Raw genomic sequence first — 23,783 nt, 5'->3', positions numbered from 1 at the left:
GCACTGGAGTTTGTGCTGCATGGCCAAGGCAATCGCAGTCTTGGCACAGCATCAAAGGCTCAAGTCATGCAGCCAAGGCCTCTAAGGGGTAGAATATGGAGCAAAAGGTGCTTTCCTTCACTCCTGGAGAGAACCACTGAGTTGGTAGAAATACTTCTGAGGATCTGCCCTCAGAGTCTGCAATTTGCAGCTTGTCTTGCTTGAAGCAGCAAGCTGAGGAAATGACAGACTCCGCTGCCGCGCACTCTCCCGGGGAGGGAAGGCAACCGCTGCAGGTTGCATGGCAAATAGTCTGCACACGCTACCCAGTACAGATGCCCCCTTTGTAGCTGATGCTGCTGGCAGGACATTGACCAAAGCAGTGGCACCTTCACGGCCATTCTGTTCCCAAAGAAACTGGGCCACTGCTGCGGCATAAAGAGCAGAGCCAAGCAAAAGTCGGGCAATGCCAGCCCCAGGAGAAACCTTTACTTACGAGTCAGCTGGGTCAGGTAGTAGCCAGAATAGACAACAGAAAAGATGGTGCAAACGGCGGCACAGACTTGCCCAATCATTTTGGCAGTGCTGTGCGCGTTTGCACGCTGAGTGCCAGCCAAGGGAAAGCCAAGACTCCTCTCGGGGTGCAGGCCGTCTGCTGAGAGCTCCTTGAGCACAAGGATCCTCCTGCAGGGAGCCAGCGGAAGAGCTGCTCTGGACGACCAGGCCTGGCGCGCACCGGGACAACGCTGTGCTGACAGCACTGTGACGTGGCACCTCTGGCTTGACCTCACAATGGCAGCTGCTCTGTGGCTTTCTTGTGCCCAGCAAGACAACCTTGTGTACAGCTGATGCAAAAGAAAAGCCTGGGAAATTCTCCTCACTCACAAAGGCAGTGCTCAAGGCATGCCAGGGGAACTCAGAAAATGCACCAATCCAAGCGGCATCCAAGCAATGCAAGCAAACATGACTCTTGGTCCCAAAAGCTTTGACTGAAAGCAAGTCTGCTTCTTCTAGGTGGCATCCTAGCTGGTTTGGAAAAGCCTAACTTCTTCAGTGACATTTAGATGGCAAACGAAGCAAAGATAATAAATTTCCAGGACTATTGTAGGCTGCAGTTGCTCCTGGAGCACGCGGGTGCATGCTGACCTATGGAGGGGCTTTACAGCTGGCCTGCAAGCAAAGCCGAGTTCATGGAAGAAATAGCAGTTGATGGTTTTTGAGTGTATCCATAGCAAGGAAGAAGACAAGGCCGTCAGCATGGAAACCCATTAGAAGAGATTCAGGAAAAGTTGCGTATGCTAGACTAGGTGCTGAAGTAGATGTGCATACGTGCCTTATAAATTTCTGTAAAACTTTTGCCAGTTGTATTGATGTTAATTGCTTTGCACCAATGGATAGAAGAAGTTATTGTGATGTAGTTAGTGACTTGAGATCACGCTTTGTTAAGAGTGTATAAGCTGGAGAACATGCAGAATAAAACAAACAAACCTTTTTCTTCTTGGACCCTGATCACGTGTGTATGCCACGTCCGGCCTAACGGTGACGCTTGCCCCATCTCTGGGTCAAGAAACAAGTCTTGTCTGACTGGTAACTTTTCAACAAGCTGAGAAAGAAATTAGTAGCTGGACATGCAGATTTCTGAAGAGAGGAAAGAAAAGTGTTGACAAGAATAAACCTAAGTTTTCAATGCCTGAAGCACTCAAAAATAACATGTTTTGGGATAGTGTACCATATGTTAGACAGAGTTAAAACAAACCACAACTCATTAGTATCTGGACTTCATTGCCCACTCTGCTTAGAGATGTTGCTTGAAGGCACTTGGTGTCAAGGATCCAGTTCCTGTAGATCACTGTCGACGTAGATCAAAATCCTCCCAACAAATCAGTGTCAAAACCAGCAAGAGTGAGACTTTTGTCCTTGGCAGTAGCTTCCAGGTGCTCCTGGAAGTCACCAGGCCTTGACACAAAGATGTGTATTCAACGGAGGGAGAGAAGCATCATGCTTAGCTCTAAATGTGACCTTTGCTAGCAGATCACACTAGCAGGCAATAAATTACATTTGTTCTGCACTTCGGCAGAGCCAAGATTGGAATCAAAGTCTAGATCACAGGAGAAGATCACACGAGCCTCAGCTTTTCCAGAAGAGGAAAAATACAAAGGATAGTAAATTTGCGTTGGGTTTACAGGCTATTTTTGCAGATCGATAGACAAGGGATGAAGCTTAAAAGATGAGAGCAAAGGAAAATCAACAGATATGCTGAAAGTGAGTGAAGAGTAAGGGGACCTCAAATTAACTGAAAAGCTGCACAGAAAGCTTCTCTACTTTGTGCACTTGCCTCAAGTTTTCAATGGCAAAATCTAGGAGTACTTCAAACTTATTTTTATTAATTCTAGAAGAAAGACAATCAAAACGGTGTACTTCTGCTTACAGTATCAAGTAAAGCACAGGAAGCCATTAGAGTAAGAAAAATTGTGTTCAGACGGCTGAGGCAGCCTTAGGGGTAGGAGGAATGGGGAGGCGTGGAAATCAGGCCTGTGGGCAACATTCAAGGAGCATCCAGTCCCTGAGCAGTCCCTCTCAGTGGGTATGCCAGCAGATGGAGGCGAAATGGAGCCACAGCTGGGTGGGAAAAGGGCCGGGGTGGGGAGCCGTGCTCAGCAGGGGCTCCTGCATCAAATTGCTCAATGACAGGTGTGCTATGCTGTGTGCATGTTTCCAACACCTGGCAACAGCAGGCTGGCCCAGAGGTGGGAAAAGGCCAAGGAGGCAGCAGAGTGGGAATGGGGCTCTGCAGGAGGCCCTGGTGGTTGCACACCCCTGTAGGGGATGAGGCTGGCCCAGAGGGTCCCTGGGGGTCTGGGGTGAAAAGCGGGGAAAAGAGAAGCAGGGAGGAAATGCCAGATGCTGCCGCTGTGAGAATGCCATTCCATCCCACAGGTGACATAGTGAGAGGAGGGTGGCAACAAAATGGTGATTGCTGCTGATCAGCCTGACATCTGATCAAGACAAGAGGCCCAGAAAGGACTGCACATCTGCCTCCTAGTGCTGTCCTGAATGGCAGCTCATTACCTGGTGTTCATTACCTGTAGGTCTCTCAGCTTCCCACAGGCATGCCACACTTCAGGTAAGCAAAGCTGCTTACCTCACTATGTTCTTTGGGCCTCTGAAAGGGACTGTCCACTTAGCTACAGCCTGGCAAGGAAGGGAGTCTTACAACACTCTGGATATTTTCGACTTTTATTGACACTCGGGCTGAAACAAAGTATCCCCTCGCTGCTTCTTCATCTTCATCATTCTGTCCTGCAGGTGGCCTGCTCAGGCTGACAGCTTGGAGCGCCTGCAGGCTCCAGTTCTGCTGCAGCCCAGCTTTTCCTCTCACTGCTTAATTCTTATTATGACAATTCTTTCATTTCTACTTCAAAGCTTCCCTAAATTAACAACACTCTATCCTAAGCTAAACAATCCTCTACTATCCAAGCTGTCTACGTTCTATAGTCCTTAAAAGTTGATCCCTATAGTTCCTAATTTTTTTCAATTTTCATCTCTTGCAGAAAGAAAAACAACAGAGCTTTAAATTGAACCTAACAACATATCTAACCTAACCTAACCTAACCTAACCTAACCTAACCTAATCTAATCCAACCTAATGCTAACCTAACCCAACCTAACCTAACAGCTAACCTAACAGCTAAACTGAGCAAATATCTACACTATCATGTTTCCTAGCTACGGCACAGCTCCTCTTCAACCTCGGGGGATGGCTGAAGCTCTGCCTAAAGATGACACATCCCCTTTTCCCTCCTCTTGGCTGGCGGGGCATCAGGGCCTCCTCAGGCGCAGGTGTCTCCTCTCCAGTCTTCCTGCACTTGCTTGGCTGAGATGATCAGAGCAGCCAGGCTGGAGGCAGGATCGCCTGAGGTCACGAAGGGATGCTGCCCAGAGGAAAAAGAACAAAGAAAGGAACTCTTACTTTCCAGGATCACTTGAGCCTGCGGGCTCAAGCAGGATTCCCTGGCTACCAGCAAGACACACAAAGAGCACTGAGGGCAGCATGTCCCCCTGCGCCTTCCTGTCCTGGCAGCTTTCTGTGCCACGTGGCCCACACTCCTCCTCCTCCTCATCCCTTCATGCAGGTGTCCTCAGCTGCCAGGGCTTTTTGCCCCTTTGCTTTTTCTTACCTGTAGGAGCTCCTGGGCAGACCAGCGCCTGTCCTCATCTGCCTGCAGGCAGCAGCGGAGGAAGTCGCGCAGGAGAGCCGAGTGGTGCCTGGGGTTCTGCAGTTTTGGGGGCCCGTTCCTTTCTAGCAGTTCAAAAACCTACAGCACATGGATGCAAGAGGACACTCCACCTGCTCCTTTGCTAGCCACACACAGCTCTCTCCACACAGAGCCCTCTTGCTAAGCTGCACCTTACCCGGAGACGGGCTTCCTGCTGGTAAGGAGCTTCCCCTTCCACCATTTCCAGCCCCATGATCCCCAGGGACCAGATGTCCACTTTGGGGCCGTAGGCTTCTCCTCTCACCACCTCCGGTGCCATCCAGCTGGGAGTGCCGATGCTGGAGCTGCGCTTGCTGTGCTCAGGGCTGAGCTGAGCACAGAGGCCAAAGTCACCTGAGGACAAAAACAAAGCCTGTCAAAGCCAGCTACCACTGGCAAAGCAGCCAAAACCATTGCCCTGACCAGGCCATGCTGAATCTAACTGAAAAAGCAGCTGAGCTCTCCTTCCACGTGCCTGGAGCCAGGCAAATAAGGCATCGGCCGCTTCAAAAACACCCTGACGATTCACGCACTGGCCAAGCCGCGCTTCTGCCCCAGTGGCCGTCACCAAAATGCAAGCACACGGCATATGCTGGACATGCTGCAGCCCAGCAGGGATACCCACCCAACTTGACGGATCCGTCCGTGCCCACCAGGACGTTGCAACTTTTGATGTCTCTGTGGATGACTTGGCGGGAATGAAGGAAATGCAGTCCTTGCAGGCACTGAGAGAGAAAAAGGAGGGAGGGAAAGTTAACCTGCAGGATCTGATTTCATCCCACCCGCAAGGAAAGAGCTCAACGGGATTGGCGGCTTTCTCAGGGAATTGTGAGCGAGGGCAAAACATCACGCTGCTGTCACCATGAAGAGCTTGCTGCTTCAACACTCTTGGAAGTTTTTTCTAGATTTCCAAGCAAAGGCATCTGGGCTCCCAAAAGTTCCACCGGCCTTGGGTAGGAAGCACGCCACCTTTGGCTGGGAGGCGGCACGGCAAAGAATTTTGGGGAAGCCTAGTGGCAGCAGAAGAGGAAGCTGCTGGTGACAGCAGCACCTTCGAGCTGTTCCACAATGCATCGCCATGCAGGCTGCAATGCTAGCCTTTGAAGCTGAGGACAGCTCTTTGCCCTTAGCTTGAAATTCTGGCACGCGCATGCTGCCTTCCAGTGGCAAGCAATGTAGGACAGACAGACAGGCTCCAGGCAAACATTCCCAGGCAAAGCTGAGAAGAGGAAGAAAGAGAAATTGAGCCAGTGAGCGAGCACCAAGGCCAGAGGACAGACAGGATGGAAGAGTGCAAGAACAGAGCCTGAGGAGTGCAAGGGCACTGGCAGGCAGTACACTTCCCATGCTCTTTCTTCTCCTGTGTGGCGTGACAGCAGCAGCAGCAGCAGCAGCAGCAGCAGCAGCAAAAGAAAGGTGAGAGCAAGAAATCTCGGCTCTCCTTAAGCTCCAGCTGACAAGCAGCATCCGGGCAGTCTTGGGCAAGCACAAGCGGGATCCCTCACCTCCCGACAGACAGCGCCTATCTGTCCTTCCTCCAGGTACACTGCCCTCAGCACATCAAACAAGGTGCCGCCGTCCATGAACTCCATGGCCAGCCAGAGCTCCGCATCCACCAGGTAGCTGAAAGAAGAAAACCACGGCATGGAGCAACAGAATGGGCATAGCCTCAGTCACCCCAGGGCCTGAGACAGGTTTTTGCAGCTGCTCTCCAAGCTACGGGTGCCACAAGAGACTGTTGAACACCAGCTCAACCTCCTCCCACGCTCTGGAGACACGCAGAGAAATCATCCCCAGCTCTGTTCTCTGCCAGCGACCAAAGGGCATCGTCTCTTTGCGCTTGCACCAGCTAAAGCTACATTGACACCAGAATATGCCAACCTGTCTAAGTAGGTAACGATATTGGGACTCCTGTTGTCCCTCATGGCCAGGATTTCATTGGCAGCCAGCTCCTCGGACATCTCCTCCTCGAGTGACATGATCTTGATTGCCACCTGCAATGACATTGGCCACCGGTACCTTGAGAAGACGCACCCCGCTCGAGATCACAAGGAGCACGGAGCGAGTGCTGGTGCAATGAGGCAGCACGCTGGGCCAAAGTGCCTTGTCACTAGACAGCAGAGCTTAGCAGAAGCACCAAAAGCCATCCCAAATGCATTCTGCCGCCTGAGCCTCGACTGTATTTCAGAGGAACAGCCCCTGCTGCAGACATGGAGCTGCCACCCAAACCTCCAAGCACAGCTCACAGCAGCGGGCAAAGCGCTCCAGAGCTGCAAAATGGCGTGGGGCTCTTGGCACTTTACCTGTTGTCCGCTGCTGGTGTCAAGGGCTTTATAAACAGCTCCAAACCCTCTAGAAAGACCAAAGCAGCAGAAAGAGACCTTTATCCCTCTGGCAGTGAAAGCAAGCCCAGGCAGCAGATCTCCCCAGGCTGCCTGGACGCCTTCCTTAGAAAAAATGCCTGGCTGCAGCATCTCTTCGGCCAACAGCATGTTAGCCCGTGAGCCCTCTGCCATGCGGGGCAGGCTGTCCAAGGGAACACTAAGGTGCAGCATGAAGACCAAGGGCCGCTGGAAATCTCCAAGGCGCACACCCTGCCAGGTCATTTCAGAACCTAAGGGGAACTCTCTCCTTGTGCGGGTGTGCATGCATGTGTGTGTCAAAAAAGGGAGAACAATTTGAGTCAGAAGACTGTCCTTGACAATCTGACCTTTCTTGGATGGCAAGGTGCTCTTTCAGGCCACAAAGCTGCAGGGCCAGGGCTTCTCCCAGCTCCTGCTCCTCACTGCTGCAAGCAAGACACTGCCAGCATCAACTTGTCTTTGATGAGGCCTTTGCATTGCTCTGACCGAGCAGTCCAGGCAGGCGACACGAGGTCAAGCCGGAGCCTGACCATGACTGGAGCTTGCCTGACTTCACGCTTGATATTGCACCAGCCAAAGACCTGGCCCACACTTTTGTAAAATGAGCTGACGTCACGCTTACCCTCGCCCGAGTTCCTCAAATGCCGTGTATTTGCCCGTTGGCCGGCCCGGACTCACGATGCTCCCTGAAAGACAAAAGCAGTGCAGGGCGCTCACTCGCACACAGAGACGCCGCTGCCCAGAGCGTCCCAAAGGCAGCCCCACTGCCCGCAGCTCTGGGCCCTTTGCGGTCCCGCGGCTTCCAGCTGCTGAGACCAGCAAGTGGGAGGGCCATCTTCTCCACCTTTCATCAGGTGGCCTTTCCAAGAAGGCCTTGATTTCTTTCAAGAGCAGCATCTCACGCGATAAGCCAAAATGATGAGCCCTTAAGAAGGGGGCCCTAAGAGGTAAGCAAGGGCCTTTGCTGCCTCCGCAGTCACACCCACCATCACTGGCAGGTCCACTGCCAGGGGCACAAAGTGTCTGGGCCGGAGGAGGAGTAAGAACCAGAGCCAGAAAACACCTGGGGCCAGACAGCTCCCTGGGCAATAGTCACTTGCTACGTGCCAGCCTTCTGCTCAAGCAGAAACAATCTCTGCTTTTGTCTTTGGCCCAGAAGGCAGCCCAGGCAGGGCCAAGCCAGGCCCAGCCGCCCTCACAGGCAGCAGGGACTCCCTGAGCGCTGCCGCGCTTCCTCAGAGCAGTACAACACCTTCTGCAGAGAGGCCTAAGTGCCTCTGAGACTGAGGGCCAGCATCTGGCGCAGCCTACACCCAGACACTCGCACAAGACCCTGCTCTGGCAGACAAGAAATGCACCAGACGGACGTACTCAGTGTCTTCAGGCCCTGCTCCTCCCTCATCTCGGGCTGCTGGGCTGCGCTGCTGCAGGAAGTGCCGGCAGCGGGGCTTGAGCTGGCTGCTGCAGGCCATGCTGGTCCGGCGGCACCAGGTTGAATGGCAGAGCCTGTCTTGCGCTGGGACAAGAAAGGATTGCCCGTCAGAAGGGTGGCTGGCACTCATGCCCCCCCCTAAGCGCACAGCAAAAGCAAGGCCTTGGGAAGGTGCTGCCAGCCACGGCCAGGCCTCTCCAGCTGGAGCAGTTCCCATGTCCCCTTCTCAAAGGCACCTTCGGGAGAAGCCCAAAGGCTACTTGGATCCAGCCCCTCCCGACCACCTCCATGCTCCACGTGTTCAGCTTTTCTGCAAGACACTGGCAACAAGGTATCGATGGGGCTGCCAAATCCACAAAGAGATCAGAGCAGGGCCCCAGAGCCTCGCTGCTTTCCTCCTCCTGTCTTTTCCTGGGCCGGAATGAAATCAGCCCGGAGTTGGCAGGCAACAGTCTGCTCAGAAGCCCGCAGCGTGTCCCTTCTCTGATCTGTTTCACGGATTTCCCTTCTCTATGGCAGCCTTTAGAGAGCGGCCCTTGGGAGCCGCCTTCCAGCCCTGCCCAGACCCACCCGCCCTTTTACAATGCAGGGCTGCCGAGGATTCTCCTCTCCAAACTCTGCTCTGACCGGCTGGAAGTGAAGCACAGCCTGAAGCTAATTAGTCCACGGAGACAGCAGGTCCCTTCCAGGGGCCAGTGTCTGCCAGGTACCCTGCAAGGCTGTCAACTGCGTATTTGGGCCGCGCTGTCCGCTGACCACAGGCAGCCTGCACTGACAACGGGCACAAGGGGCTGACTCCTGCACTGAGAGTCACTCAATGCTGCCTCCTGTCTGATCCCAAGAGACACTCTGGCGCCCTCTCAGCATCCCAGCTTCAATGTCAAACTTCAGAACCCATTGGCCAGGGCTCCCCAGCTTGCCTGAAGCCGCACTACGTCACAGCAGGCACACGGCTGCCAGCATCTTCAGCCACGAGCAACAAGGGCTGCTCCAAAACGGGTAGCCTGGCCGTGCGCCAAAGGCAGTGCCAAGCTCAGCTGTCACTTACTGGCTCTGCAAGTTCAGGCTGTGAAGGGACAGCGGCTGAAGGTTTCATCTTCCTTTGCTCCTCTTCATCCTCTTCCTCAATGACAGAGGCAGCCAGAGGAGCTGCTGACCCTGCTGTTGTGCCCTGCAGGCAGACAGAAGTGAGAGAGATGGGCAAAAGCCAGTGCCTTAGGAGCTGCTTTCTATTGAGCTGGGAAAGCACCCAGAAGAAGGGCAAATCATAGACTTTGATACAAGTGGGCCTCTGAGTCACGCAAAGCCGAGGAAGCTGGCTGAACGAGCTGCTACTCCATCTTGCTGTGCATTTGAGCTTCCCTGCTGCCTAGAAGCAGCAAGATGCCTTGGAGCTGTCCCTTTTGCCTTTCATCTCTTGAAAGGCTTTTCACTGGAAAATCAGCAAACAGCCAGTGCTCCCTTTGCTACTGCTGATGCCACCGGGCAGCTGGCCTTTCCTTCAGCCTCCCACGCCGGCACTCCACACTCGGCTGCAACAGGCCAAGCTGGCAGAATTGCTGCACAATTCTCACACGCCAGCAACGTCTCAGCTTCCTTTGCCACTCACCAAAGGACAGGCTTGTCTCCATCCGCGTGTCAGGTGACCTGCAGCCAGCAAGGCAAAAGGAACCAGAGGCCCTTAGAAAAGTGCCTGTGCTGGCCACTCCCACAGCACAAGGCAGTCCCAACACAGAGCATTTCCCTTTCCCAACATGCCTCCAGGAGCAACAGCTCTTTCCCACAGCAAGCAAGAGAACAAGAAGGACCCTAGAGGAGCCTCTGGCTACATTTGGGCCTCTTTTGCCAAGAGAGAAATAGGAAGACGGTGCTGGAAATGCCCGCTGCTCTTCAAAACTTTGAGCTTCTCTTGTGCCTAACAGCTCAAGCTACATTTCCCTCTTCCCTTTCCTGCATTTTCCATATACATTCTTTTAAATTGCACGCCCTAATTCCCATCCCTTGGCTGAAGATGATAGCCCAGCAAAGCTTCCACAAAGGGTCCCTTCCCTGTGGCAGCTCCCTGCTGAAGCAGCCCAGGAACAGCTGCTGGGCTCAGCAGCAAACCCTCCCTGCACTGGAGTTTGTGCTGCATGGCCAAGGCAATCGCAGTCTTGGCACAGCATCAAAGGCTCAAGTCATGCAGCCAAGGCCTCTAAGGGGTAGAATATGGAGCAAAAGGTGCTTTCCTTCACTCCTGGAGAGAACCACTGAGTTGGTAGAAATACTTCTGAGGATCTGCCCTCAGAGTCTGCAATTTGCAGCTTGTCTTGCTTGAAGCAGCAAGCTGAGGAAATGACAGACTCCACTGCCGCGCACTCTCCCGGGGAGGGAAGGCAACCGCTGCAGGTTGCATGGCAAATAGTCTGCACGCGCTACCCAGTACAGATGCCCCCTTTGTAGCTGATGCTGCTGGCAGGACATTGACCAAAGCAGTGGCACCTTCACGGCCATTCTGTTCCCAAAGAAACTGGGCCACTGCTGCGGCATAAAGAGCAGAGCCAAGCAAAAGTCGGGCAATGCCAGCCCCAGGAGAAACCTTTACTTACGAGTCAGCTGGGTCAGGTAGTAGCCAGAATAGACAACAGAAAAGATGGTGCAAACGGCGGCACAGACTTGCCCAATCATTTTGGCAGTGCTGTGCGCGTTTGCACGCTGAGTGCCAGCCAAGGGAAAGCCAAGACTCCTCTCGGGGTGCAGGCCGTCTGCTGAGAGCTCCTTGAGTACAAGGATCCTCCTGCAGGGAGCCAGCGGAAGAGCTGCTCTGGACGACCAGGCCTGGCGCGCACCGGGACAACGCTGTGCTGACAGCACTGTGACGTGGCACCTCTGGCTTGACCTCACAATGGCAGCTGCTCTGTGGCTTTCTTGTGCCCAGCAAGACAACCTTGTGTACAGCTGATGCAAAAGAAAAGCCTGGGAAATTCTCCTCACTCACAAAGGCAGTGCTCAAGGCATGCCAGGGGAACTCAGAAAATGCACCAATCCAAGCGGCATCCAAGCAATGCAAGCAAACATGACTCTTGGTCCCAAAAGCTTTGACTGAAAGCAAGTCTGCTTCTTCTAGGTGGCATCCTAGCTGGTTTGGAAAAGCCTAACTTCTTCAGTGACATTTAGATGGCAAACGAAGCAAAGATAATAAATTTCCAGGACTATTGTAGGCTGCAGTTGCTCCTGGAGCACGCGGGTGCATGCTGACCTATGGAGGGGCTTTACAGCTGGCCTGCAAGCAAAGCCGAGTTCATGGAAGAAATAGCAGTTGATGGTTTTTGAGTGTATCAATAGCAAGGCAGAAGACAAGGCCGTCAGCATGGAAACCCATTAGAAGAGATTCAGGAAAAGTTGCGTATGCTAGACTAGGTGCTGAAGTAGATGTGCATACGTGCCTTATAAATTTCTGTAAAACTTTTGCCAGTTGTATTGATGTTAATTGCTTTGCACCAATGGATAGAAGAAGTTATTGTGATGTAGTTAGTGACTTGAGATCACGCTTTGTTAAGAGTGTATAAGCTGGAGAACATGCAGAATAAAACAAACAAACCTTTTTCTTCTTGGACCCTGATCACGTGTGTATGCCACGTCCGGCCTAACGGTGACGCTTGCCCCATCTCTGGGTCAAGAAACAAGTCTTGTCTGACTGGTAACTTTTCAACAAGCTGAGAAAGAAATTAGTAGCTGGACATGCAGATTTCTGAAGAGAGGAAAGAAAAGTGTTGACAAGAATAAACCTAAGTTTTCAATGCCTGAAGCACTCAAAAATAACATGTTTTGGGATAGTGTACCATATGTTAGACAGAGTTAAAACAAACCACAACTCATTAGTATCTGGACTTCATTGCCCACTCTGCTTAGAGATGTTGCTTGAAGGCACTTGGTGTCAAGGATCCAGTTCCTGTAGATCACTGTCGACGTAGATCAAAATCCTCCCAACAAATCAGTGTCAAAACCAGCAAGAGTGAGACTTTTGTCCTTGGCAGTAGCTTCCAGGTGCTCCTGGAAGTCACCAGGCCTTGACACAAAGATGTGTATTCAACGGAGGGAGAGAAGCATCATGCTTAGCTCTAAATGTGACCTTTGCTAGCAGATCATACTAGCAGGCAATAAATTACATTTGTTCTGCACTTCGGCAGAGCCAAGATGGGAATCAAAGTCTAGATCACAGGAGAAGATCACACGAGCCTCAGCTTTTCCAGAAGAGGAAAAATACAAAGGATAGTAAATTTGCGTTGGGTTTACAGGCTATTTTTGCAGATCGATAGACAAGGGATGAAGCTTAAAAGATGAGAGCAAAGGAAAATCAACAGATATGCTGAAAGTGAGTGAAGAGTAAGGGGACCTCAAATTAACTGAAAAGCTGCACAGAAAGCTTCTCTACTTTGTGCACTTGCCTCAAGTTTTCAATGGCAAAATCTAGGAGTACTTCAAACTTATTTTTATTAATTCTAGAAGAAAGACAATCAAAACGGTGTACTTCTGCTTACAGTATCAAGTAAAGCACAGGAAGCCATTAGAGTAAGAAAAATTGTGTTCAGACGGCTGAGGCAGCCTTAGGGGTAGGAGGAATGGGGAGGCGTGGAAATCAGGCCTGTGGGCAACATTCAAGGAGCATCCAGTCCCTGAGCAGTCCCTCACAGTGGGTATGCCAGCAGATGGAGGCGAAATGGAGCCACAGCTGGGTGGGAAAAGGGCCGGGGTGGGGAGCCGTGCTCAGCAGGGGCTCCTGCATCAAATTGCTCAATGACAGGTGTGCTATGCTGTGTGCATGTTTCCAACACCTGGCAACAGCAGGCTGGCCCAGAGGTGGGAAAAGGCCAAGGAGGCAGCAGAGTGGGAATGGGGCTCTGCAGGAGGCCCTGGTGGTTGCACACCCCTGTAGGGGATGAGGCTGGCCCAGAGGGTCCCTGGGGGTCTGGGGTGAAAAGCGGGGAAAAGAGAAGCAGGGAGGAAATGCCAGATGCTGCCGCTGTGAGAATGCCATTCCATCCCACAGGTGACATAGTGAGAGGAGGGTGGCAACAAAATGGTGATTGCTGCTGATCAGCCTGACATCTGATCAAGACAAGAGGCCCAGAAAGGACTGCACATCTGCCTCCTAGTGCTGTCCTGAATGGCAGCTCATTACCTGGTGTTCATTACCTGTAGGTCTCTCAGCTTCCCACAGGCATGCCACACTTCAGGTAAGCAAAGCTGCTTACCTCACTATGTTCTTTGGGCCTCTGAAAGGGACTGTCCACTTAGCTACAGCCTGGCAAGGAAGGGAGTCTTACAACACTCTGGATATTTTCGACTTTTATTGACACTCGGGCTGAAACAAAGTATCCCCTCGCTGCTTCTTCATCTTCATCATTCTGTCCTGCAGGTGGCCTGCTCAGGCTGACAGCTTGGAGCGCCTGCAGGCTCCAGTTCTGCTGCAGCCCAGCTTTTCCTCTCACTGCTTAATTCTTATTATGACAATTCTTTCATTTCTACTTCAAAGCTTCCCTAAATTAACAACACTCTATCCTAAGCTAAACAATCCTCTACTATCCAAGCTGTCTACGTTCTATAGTCCTTAAAAGTTGATCCCTATAGTTCCTAATTTTTTTCAATTTTCATCTCTTGCAGAAAGAAAAACAACAGAGCTTTAAATTGAACCTAACAACATATCTAACCTAACCTAACCTAACCTAACCTAACCTAATCTAATCCAACCTAATGCTAACCTAACCCAACCTAACCTAACAGCTAACCTAACAGCTAACCTAACAGCTAAACTGAGCAAATATCTACACTATCATGTTTCCTAGCTACGGCACAGCTCCTCTTCAACCTCGGGGGATGGCTGAAGCTCTGCCTAAAGATGACACATCCCCTTTTCCCTCCTCTTGGCTGGCGGGGCATCAGGGCCTCCTCAGGCGCAGGTGTCTCCTCTCCAGTCTTCCTGCACTTGCTTGGCTGAGATGATCAGAGCAGCCAGGCTGGAGGCAGGATCGCCTGAGGTCACGAAGGGATGCTGCCCAGAGGAAAAAGAACAAAGAAAGGAACTCTTACTTTCCAGGATCACTTGAGCCTGCGGGCTCAAGCAGGATTCCCTGGCTACCAGCAAGACACACAAAGAGCACTGAGGGCAGCATGTCCCCCTGCGCCTTCCTGTCCTGGCAGCTTTCTGTGCCACGTGGCCCACACTCCTCCTCCTCCTCATCCCTTCATGCAGGTGTCCTCAGCTGCCAGGGCTTTTTGCCCCTTTGCTTTTTCTTACCTGTAGGAGCTCCTGGGCAGACCAGCGCCTGTCCTCATCTGCCTGCAGGCAGCAGCGGAGGAAGTCGCGCAGGAGAGCCGAGTGGTGCCTGGGGTTCTGCAGTTTTGGGGGCCCGTTCCTTTCTAGCAGTTCAAAAACCTACAGCACATGGATGCAAGAGGACACTCCACCTGCTCCTTTGCTAGCCACACACAGCTCTCTCCACACAGAGCCCTCTTGCTAAGCTGCACCTTACCCGGAGACGGGCTTCCCGCTGGTAAGGAGCTTCCCCTTCCACCATTTCCAGCCCCATGATCCCCAGGGACCAGATGTCCACTTTGGGGCCGTAGGCTTCTCCTCTCACCACCTCCGGTGCCATCCAGCTGGGAGTGCCGACGCTGGAGCTGCGCTTGCTGTGCTCAGGGCTGAGCTGAGCACAGAGGCCAAAGTCACCTGAGGACAAAAACAAAGCCTGTCAAAGCCAGCTACCACTGGCAAAGCAGCCAAAACCATTGCCCTGACCAGGCCATGCTGAATCTAACTGAAAAAGCAGCTGAGCTCTCCTTCCACGTGCCTGGAGCCAGGCAAATAAGGCATCGGCCGCTTCAAAAACACCCTGACGATTCACGCACTGGCCAAGCCGCGCTTCTGCCCCAGTGGCCGTCACCAAAATGCAAGCGCACGGCATATGCTGGACATGCTGCAGCCCAGCAGGGATACCCACCCAACTTGACGGATCCGTCCGTGCCCACCAGGACGTTGCAACTTTTGATGTCTCTGTGGATGACTTGGCGGGAATGAAGGAAATGCAGTCCTTGCAGGCACTGAGAGAGAAAAAGGAGGGAGGGAAAGTTAACCTGCAGGATCTGATTTCATCCCACCCGCAAGGAAAGAGCTCAACGGGATTGGCGGCTTTCTCAGGGAATTGTGAGCGAGGGCAAAACATCACGCTGCTGTCACCATGAAGAGCTTGCTGCTTCAACACTCTTGGAAGTTTTTTCTAGATTTCCAAGCAAAGGCATCTGGGCTCCCAAAAGTTCCACCGGCCTTGGGTAGGAAGCACGCCACCTTTGGCTGGGAGGCGGCACGGCAAAGAATTTTGGGGAAGCCTAGTGGCAGCAGAAGAGGAAGCTGCTGGTGACAGCAGCACCTTTGAGCTGTTCCACAATGCATCGCCATGCAGGCTGCAATGCTAGCCTTTGAAGCTGAGGACAGCTCTTTGCCCTTAGCTTGAAATTCTGCCACCCGCATGCTGCCTTCCAGTGGCAAGCAATGTAGGACAGACAGACAGGCTCCAGGCAAACATTCCCAGGCAAAGCTGAGAAGAGGAAGAAAGAGAAATTGAGCCAGTGAGCGAGCACCAAGGCCAGAGGACAGACAGGATGGAAGAGTGCAAGAACAGAGCCTGAGGAGTGCAAGGGCACTGGCAGGCAGTACACTTCCCATGCTCTTTCTTCTCCTGTGTGGCGTGACAGCAGCAGCAGCAGCAGCAGCAGCAGCAGCAGCAAAAGAAAGGTGAGAGCAAGAAATCTCGGCTCTCCTTAAGCTCCAGCTGACAAGCAGCATCCGGGCAGTCTTGGGCAAGCACAAGCAGGATCCCTCACCTCCCGACAGACAGCGCCTATCTGTCCTTCCTCCAGGTACACTGCCCTCAGCACATCAAACAAGGTGCCGCCGTCCATGAACTCCATGGCCAGCCAGAGCTCCGCATCCACCAGGTAGCTGAAAGAAGAAAACCACGGCATGGAGCAACAGAATGGGCATAGCCTCAGTCACCCCAGGGCCTGAGACAGGTTTTTGCAGCTGCTCTCCAAGCTACGGGTGCCACAAGAGACTGTTGAACACCAGCTCAACCTCCTCCCACGCTCTGGAGACACGCAGAGAAATCATCCCCAGCTCTGTTCTCTGCCAGCGACCAAAGGGCATCGTCTCTTTGCGCTTGCACCAGCTAAAGCTACATTGACACCAGAATATGCCAACCTGTCTAAGTAGGTAACGATATTGGGACTCCTGTTGTCCCTCATGGCCAGGATTTCATTGGCAGCCAGCTCCTCGGACATCTCCTCCTCGAGTGACATGATCTTGATTGCCACCTGCAATGACATTGGCCACCGGTACCTTGAGAAGACGCACCCCGCTCGAGATCACAAGGAGCACGGAGCGAGTGCTGGTGCAATGAGGCAGCACGCTGGGCCAAAGTGCCTTGTCACTAGACAGCAGAGCTTAGCAGAAGCACCAAAAGCCATCCCAAATGCATTCTGCCGCCTGAGCCTCGACTGTATTTCAGAGGAACAGCCCCTGCTGCAGACATGGAGCTGCCACCCAAACCTCCAAGCACAGCTCACAGCAGCGGGCAAAGCGCTCCAGAGCTGCAAAATGGCGTGGGGCTCTTGGCACTTTACCTGTTGTCCGCTGCTGGTGTCAAGGGCTTTATAAACAGCTCCAAACCCTCTAGAAAGACCAAAGCAGCAGAAAGAGACCTTTATCCCTCTGGCAGTGAAAGCAAGCCCAGGCAGCAGATCTCCCCAGGCTGCCTGGACGCCTTCCTTAGAAAAAATGCCTGGCTGCAGCATCTCTTCGGCCAACAGCATGTTAGCCCGTGAGCCCTCTGCCATGCGGGGCAGGCTGTCCAAGGGAACACTAAGGTGCAGCATGAAGACCAAGGGCCGCTGGAAATCTCCAAGGCGCACACCCTGCCAGGTCATTTCAGAACCTAAGGGGAACTCTCTCCTTGTGCGGGTGTGCATGCATGTGTGTGTCAAAAAAGGGAGAACAATTTGAGTCAGAAGACTGTCCTTGACAATCTGACCTTTCTTGGATGGCAAGGTGCTCTTTCAGGCCACAAAGCTGCAGGGCCAGGGCTTCTCCCAGCTCCTGCTCCTCACTGCTGCAAGCAAGACACTGCCAGCATCAACTTGTCTTTGATGAGGCCTTTGCATTGCTCTGACCGAGCAGTCCAGGCAGGCGACACGAGGTCAAGCCGGAGCCTGACCATGACTGGAGCTTGCCTGACTTCACGCTTGATATTGCACCAGCCAAAGACCTGGCCCACACTTTTGTAAAATGAGCTGACGTCACGCTTACCCTCGCCCGAGTTCCTCAAATGCCGTGTATTTGCCCGTTGGCCGGCCCGGACTCACGATGCTCCCTGAAAGACAAAAGCAGTGCAGGGCGCTCACTCGCACACAGAGACGCCGCTGCCCAGAGCGTCCCAAAGGCAGCCCCACTGCCCGCAGCTCTGGGCCCTTTGCGGTCCCGCGGCTTCCAGCTGCTGAGACCAGCAAGTGGGAGGGCCATCTTCTCCACCTTTCATCAGGTGGCCTTTCCAAGAAGGCCTTGATTTCTTTCAAGAGCAGCATCTCACGCGATAAGCCAAAATGATGAGCCCTTAAGAAGGGGGCCCTAAGAGGTAAGCAAGGGCCTTTGCTGCCTCCGCAGTCACACCCACCATCACTGGCAGGTCCACTGCCAGGGGCACAAAGTGTCTGGGCCGGAGGAGGAGTAAGAACCAGAGCCAGAAAACACCTGGGGCCAGACAGCTCCCTGGGCAATAGTCACTTGCTACGTGCCAGCCTTCTGCTCAAGCAGAAACAATCTCTGCTTTTGTCTTTGGCCCAGAAGGCAGCCCAGGCAGGGCCAAGCCAGGCCCAGCCGCCCTCACAGGCAGCAGGGACTCCCTGAGCGCTGCCGCGCTTCCTCAGAGCAGTACAACACCTTCTGCAGAGAGGCCTAAGTGCCTCTGAGACTGAGGGCCAGCATCTGGCGCAGCCTACACCCAGACACTCGCACAAGACCCTGCTCTGGCAGACAAGAAATGCACCAGACGGACGTACTCAGTGTCTTCAGGCCCTGCTCCTCCCTCATCTCGGGCTGCTGGGCTGCGCTGCTGCAGGAAGTGCCGGCAGCGGGGCTTGAGCTGGCTGCTGCAGGCCATGCTGGTCCGGCGGCACCAGGTTGAATGGCAGAGCGTGTCTTGCGCTGGGACAAGAAAGGATTGCCCGTCAGAAGGGTGGCTGGCACTCATGCCCCCCCCTAAGCGCACAGCAAAAGCAAGGCCTTGGGAAGGTGCTGCCAGCCACGGCCAGGCCTCTCCAGCTGGAGCAGTTCCCATGTCCCCTTCTCAAAGGCACCTTCGGGAGAAGCCCAAAGGCTACTTGGATCCAGCCCCTCCCGACCACCTCCATGCTCCACGTGTTCAGCTTTTCTGCAAGACACTGGCAACAAGGTATCGATGGGGCTGCCAAATCCACAAAGAGATCAGAGCAGGGCCCCAGAGCCTCGCTGCTTTCCTCCTCCTGTCTTTTCCTGGGCCGGAATGAAATCAGCCCGGAGTTGGCAGGCAACAGTCTGCTCAGAAGCCCGCAGCGTGTCCCTTCTCTGATCTGTTTCACGGATTTCCCTTCTCTATGGCAGCCTTTAGAGAGCGGCCCTTGGGAGCCGCCTTCCAGCCCTGCCCAGACCCACCCGCCCTTTTACAATGCAGGGCTGCCGAGGATTCTCCTCTCCAAACTCTGCTCTGACCGGCTGGAAGTGAAGCACAGCCTGAAGCTAATTAGTCCACGGAGACAGCAGGTCCCTTCCAGGGGCCAGTGTCTGCCAGGTACCCTGCAAGGCTGTCAACTGCGTATTTGGGCCGCGCTGTCCGCTGACCACAGGCAGCCTGCACTGACAACGGGCACAAGGGGCTGACTCCTGCACTGAGAGTCACTCAATGCTGCCTCCTGTCTGATCCCAAGAGACACTCTGGCGCCCTCTCAGCATCCCAGCTTCAATGTCAAACTTCAGAACCCATTGGCCAGGGCTCCCCAGCTTGCCTGAAGCCGCACTACGTCACAGCAGGCACACGGCTGCCAGCATCTTCAGCCACGAGCAACAAGGGCTGCTCCAAAACGGGTAGCCTGGCCGTGCGCCAAAGGCAGTGCCAAGCTCAGCTGTCACTTACTGGCTCTGCAAGTTCAGGCTGTGAAGGGACAGCGGCTGAAGGTTTCATCTTCCTTTGCTCCTCTTCATCCTCTTCCTCAATGACAGAGGCAGCCAGAGGAGCTGCTGACCCTGCTGTTGTGCCCTGCAGGCAGACAGAAGTGAGAGAGATGGGCAAAAGCCAGTGCCTTAGGAGCTGCTTTCTATTGAGCTGGGAAAGCACCCAGAAGAAGGGCAAATCATAGACTTTGATACAAGTGGGCCTCTGAGTCACGCAAAGCCGAGGAAGCTGGCTGAACGAGCTGCTACTCCATCTTGCTGTGCATTTGAGCTTCCCTGCTGCCTAGAAGCAGCAAGATGCCTTGGAGCTGTCCCTTTTGCCTTTCATCTCTTGAAAGGCTTTTCACTGGAAAATCAGCAAACAGCCAGTGCTCCCTTTGCTACTGCTGATGCCACCGGGCAGCTGGCCTTTCCTTCAGCCTCCCACGCCGGCACTCCACACTCGGCTGCAACAGGCCAAGCTGGCAGAATTGCTGCACAATTCTCACACGCCAGCAACGTCTCAGCTTCCTTTGCCACTCACCAAAGGACAGGCTTGTCTCCATCCGCGTGTCAGGTGACCTGCAGCCAGCAAGGCAAAAGGAACCAGAGGCCCTTAGAAAAGTGCCTGTGCTGGCCACTCCCACAGCACAAGGCAGTCCCAACACAGAGCATTTCCCTTTCCCAACATGCCTCCAGGAGCAACAGCTCTTTCCCACAGCAAGCAAGAGAACAAGAAGGACCCTAGAGGAGCCTCTGGCTACATTTGGGCCTCTTTTGCCAAGAGAGAAATAGGAAGACGGTGCTGGAAATGCCCGCTGCTCTTCAAAACTTTGAGCTTCTCTTGTGCCTAACAGCTCAAGCTACATTTCCCTCTTCCCTTTCCTGCATTTTCCATATACATTCTTTTAAATTGCACGCCCTAATTCCCATCCCTTGGCTGAAGATGATAGCCCAGCAAAGCTTCCACAAAGGGTCCCTTCCCTGTGGCAGCTCCCTGCTGAAGCAGCCCAGGAACAGCTGCTGGGCTCAGCAGCAAACCCTCCCTGCACTGGAGTTTGTGCTGCATGGCCAAGGCAATCGCAGTCTTGGCACAGCATCAAAGGCTCAAGTCATGCAGCCAAGGCCTCTAAGGGGTAGAATATGGAGCAAAAGGTGCTTTCCTTCACTCCTGGAGAGAACCACTGAGTTGGTAGAAATACTTCTGAGGATCTGCCCTCAGAGTCTGCAATTTGCAGCTTGTCTTGCTTGAAGCAGCAAGCTGAGGAAATGACAGACTCCACTGCCGCGCACTCTCCCGGGGAGGGAAGGCAACCGCTGCAGGTTGCATGGCAAATAGTCTGCACGCGCTACCCAGTACAGATGCCCCCTTTGTAGCTGATGCTGCTGGCAGGACATTGACCAAAGCAGTGGCACCTTCACGGCCATTCTGTTCCCAAAGAAACTGGGCCACTGCTGCGGCATAAAGAGCAGAGCCAAGCAAAAGTCGGGCAATGCCAGCCCCAGGAGAAACCTTTACTTACGAGTCAGCTGGGTCAGGTAGTAGCCAGAATAGACAACAGAAAAGATGGTGCAAACGGCGGCACAGACTTGCCCAATCATTTTGGCAGTGCTGTGCGCGTTTGCACGCTGAGTGCCAGCCAAGGGAAAGCCAAGACTCCTCTCGGGGTGCAGGCCGTCTGCTGAGAGCTCCTTGAGTACAAGGATCCTCCTGCAGGGAGCCAGCGGAAGAGCTGCTCTGGACGACCAGGCCTGGCGCGCACCGGGACAACGCTGTGCTGACAGCACTGTGACGTGGCACCTCTGGCTTGACCTCACAATGGCAGCTGCTCTGTGGCTTTCTTGTGCCCAGCAAGACAACCTTGTGTACAGCTGATGCAAAAGAAAAGCCTGGGAAATTCTCCTCACTCACAAAGGCAGTGCTCAAGGCATGCCAGGGGAACTCAGAAAATGCACCAATCCAAGCGGCATCCAAGCAATGCAAGCAAACATGACTCTTGGTCCCAAAAGCTTTGACTGAAAGCAAGTCTGCTTCTTCTAGGTGGCATCCTAGCTGGTTTGGAAAAGCCTAACTTCTTCAGTGACATTTAGATGGCAAACGAAGCAAAGATAATAAATTTCCAGGACTATTGTAGGCTGCAGTTGCTCCTGGAGCACGCGGGTGCATGCTGACCTATGGAGGGGCTTTACAGCTGGCCTGCAAGCAAAGCCGAGTTCATGGAAGAAATAGCAGTTGATGGTTTTTGAGTGTATCAATAGCAAGGCAGAAGACAAGGCCGTCAGCATGGAAACCCATTAGAAGAGATTCAGGAAAAGTTGCGTATGCTAGACTAGGTGCTGAAGTAGATGTGCATACGTGCCTTATAAATTTCTGTAAAACTTTTGCCAGTTGTATTGATGTTAATTGCTTTGCACCAATGGATAGAAGAAGTTATTGTGATGTAGTTAGTGACTTGAGATCACGCTTTGTTAAGAGTGTATAAGCTGGAGAACATGCAGAATAAAACAAACAAACCTTTTTCTTCTTGGACCCTGATCACGTGTGTATGCCACGTCCGGCCTAACGGTGACGCTTGCCCCATCTCTGGGTCAAGAAACAAGTCTTGTCTGACTGGTAACTTTTCAACAAGCTGAGAAAGAAATTAGTAGCTGGACATGCAGATTTCTGAAGAGAGGAAAGAAAAGTGTTGACAAGAATAAACCTAAGTTTTCAATGCCTGAAGCACTCAAAAATAACATGTTTTGGGATAGTGTACCATATGTTAGACAGAGTTAAAACAAACCACAACTCATTAGTATCTGGACTTCATTGCCCACTCTGCTTAGAGATGTTGCTTGAAGGCACTTGGTGTCAAGGATCCAGTTCCTGTAGATCACTGTCGACGTAGATCAAAATCCTCCCAACAAATCAGTGTCAAAACCAGCAAGAGTGAGACTTTTGTCCTTGGCAGTAGCTTCCAGGTGCTCCTGGAAGTCACCAGGCCTTGACACAAAGATGTGTATTCAACGGAGGGAGAGAAGCATCATGCTTAGCTCTAAATGTGACCTTTGCTAGCAGATCACACTAGCAGGCAATAAATTACATTTGTTCTGCACTTCGGCAGAGCCAAGATTGGAATCAAAGTCTAGATCACAGGAGAAGATCACACGAGCCTCAGCTTTTCCAGAAGAGGAAAAATACAAAGGATAGTAAATTTGCGTTGGGTTTACAGGCTATTTTTGCAGATCGATAGACAAGGGATGAAGCTTAAAAGATGAGAGCAAAGGAAAATCAACAGATATGCTGAAAGTGAGTGAAGAGTAAGGGGACCTCAAATTAACTGAAAAGCTGCACAGAAAGCTTCTCTACTTTGTGCACTTGCCTCAAGTTTTCAATGGCAAAATCTAGGAGTACTTCAAACTTATTTTTATTAATTCTAGAAGAAAGACAATCAAAACGGTGTACTTCTGCTTACAGTATCAAGTAAAGCACAGGAAGCCATTAGAGTAAGAAAAATTGTGTTCAGACGGCTGAGGCAGCCTTAGGGGTAGGAGGAATGGGGAGGCGTGGAAATCAGGCCTGTGGGCAACATTCAAGGAGCATCCAGTCCCTGAGCAGTCCCTCACAGTGGGTATGCCAGCAGATGGAGGCGAAATGGAGCCACAGCTGGGTGGGAAAAGGGCCGGGGTGGGGAGCCGTGCTCAGCAGGGGCTCCTGCATCAAATTGCTCAATGACAGGTGTGCTATGCTGTGTGCATGTTTCCAACACCTGGCAACAGCAGGCTGGCCCAGAGGTGGGAAAAGGCCAAGGAGGCAGCAGAGTGGGAATGGGGCTCTGCAGGAGGCCCTGGTGGTTGCACACCCCTGTAGGGGATGAGGCTGGCCCAGAGGGTCCCTGGGGGTCTGGGGTGAAAAGCGGGGAAAAGAGAAGCAGGGAGGAAATGCCAGATGCTGCCGCTGTGAGAATGCCATTCCATCCCACAGGTGACATAGTGAGAGGAGGGTGGCAACAAAATGGTGATTGCTGCTGATCAGCCTGACATCTGATCAAGACAAGAGGCCCAGAAAGGACTGCACATCTGCCTCCTAGTGCTGTCCTGAATGGCAGCTCATTACCTGGTGTTCATTACCTGTAGGTCTCTCAGCTTCCCACAGGCATGCCACACTTCAGGTAAGCAAAGCTGCTTACCTCACTATGTTCTTTGGGCCTCTGAAAGGGACTGTCCACTTAGCTACAGCCTGGCAAGGAAGGGAGTCTTACAACACTCTGGATATTTTCGACTTTTATTGACACTCGGGCTGAAACAAAGTATCCCCTCGCTGCTTCTTCATCTTCATCATTCTGTCCTGCAGGTGGCCTGCTCAGGCTGACAGCTTGGAGCGCCTGCAGGCTCCAGTTCTGCTGCAGCCCAGCTTTTCCTCTCACTGCTTAATTCTTATTATGACAATTCTTTCATTTCTACTTCAAAGCTTCCCTAAATTAACAACACTCTATCCTAAGCTAAACAATCCTCTACTATCCAAGCTGTCTACGTTCTATAGTCCTTAAAAGTTGATC

At 52.7% G+C, this 23,783-nt stretch overlaps 2 protein-coding genes across 2 annotated transcripts; both read right to left on the bottom strand.

Moving 5' to 3' along the window:
- Window positions 1-3,809: 3,809 nt before the first annotated feature.
- On the bottom strand, window positions 3,810-10,697 carry LOC131571542 (serine/threonine-protein kinase PAK 3-like). Its single transcript, XM_058824288.1, has 13 exons — window positions 10,619-10,697; window positions 9,640-9,677; window positions 9,075-9,201; window positions 9,004-9,015; window positions 7,970-8,104; window positions 7,221-7,284; window positions 6,539-6,587; window positions 6,117-6,229; window positions 5,741-5,858; window positions 4,861-4,960; window positions 4,393-4,589; window positions 4,158-4,295; window positions 3,810-3,911 (listed from the first exon to the last, which is right to left on the bottom strand). Exons 1-13 carry the CDS (start codon window positions 10,695-10,697, stop codon window positions 3,810-3,812), a joined length of 1,272 nt encoding a protein of 423 aa, XP_058680271.1.
- A 3,262-nt stretch (window positions 10,698-13,959) lies between these two features.
- On the bottom strand, window positions 13,960-20,847 carry LOC131571646 (serine/threonine-protein kinase PAK 3-like). The gene is made up of 12 exons (XM_058824426.1): window positions 20,769-20,847; window positions 19,790-19,827; window positions 19,229-19,351; window positions 18,120-18,264; window positions 17,371-17,434; window positions 16,689-16,737; window positions 16,267-16,379; window positions 15,891-16,008; window positions 15,011-15,110; window positions 14,543-14,739; window positions 14,308-14,445; window positions 13,960-14,061 (listed from the first exon to the last, which is right to left on the bottom strand). Exons 1-12 carry the CDS (start codon window positions 20,845-20,847, stop codon window positions 13,960-13,962), a joined length of 1,266 nt encoding a protein of 421 aa, XP_058680409.1.
- Window positions 20,848-23,783: the final 2,936 nt, after the last annotated feature.

The sequence above is a fragment of the Ammospiza caudacuta genome, chromosome Z (assembly GCF_027887145.1).
Source record: "Ammospiza caudacuta isolate bAmmCau1 chromosome Z, bAmmCau1.pri, whole genome shotgun sequence".
In the NCBI taxonomy this organism is placed as follows: domain Eukaryota; kingdom Metazoa; phylum Chordata; class Aves; order Passeriformes; family Passerellidae; genus Ammospiza; species Ammospiza caudacuta.
This window is presented reverse-complemented; position numbering and strand designations above follow the sequence as displayed.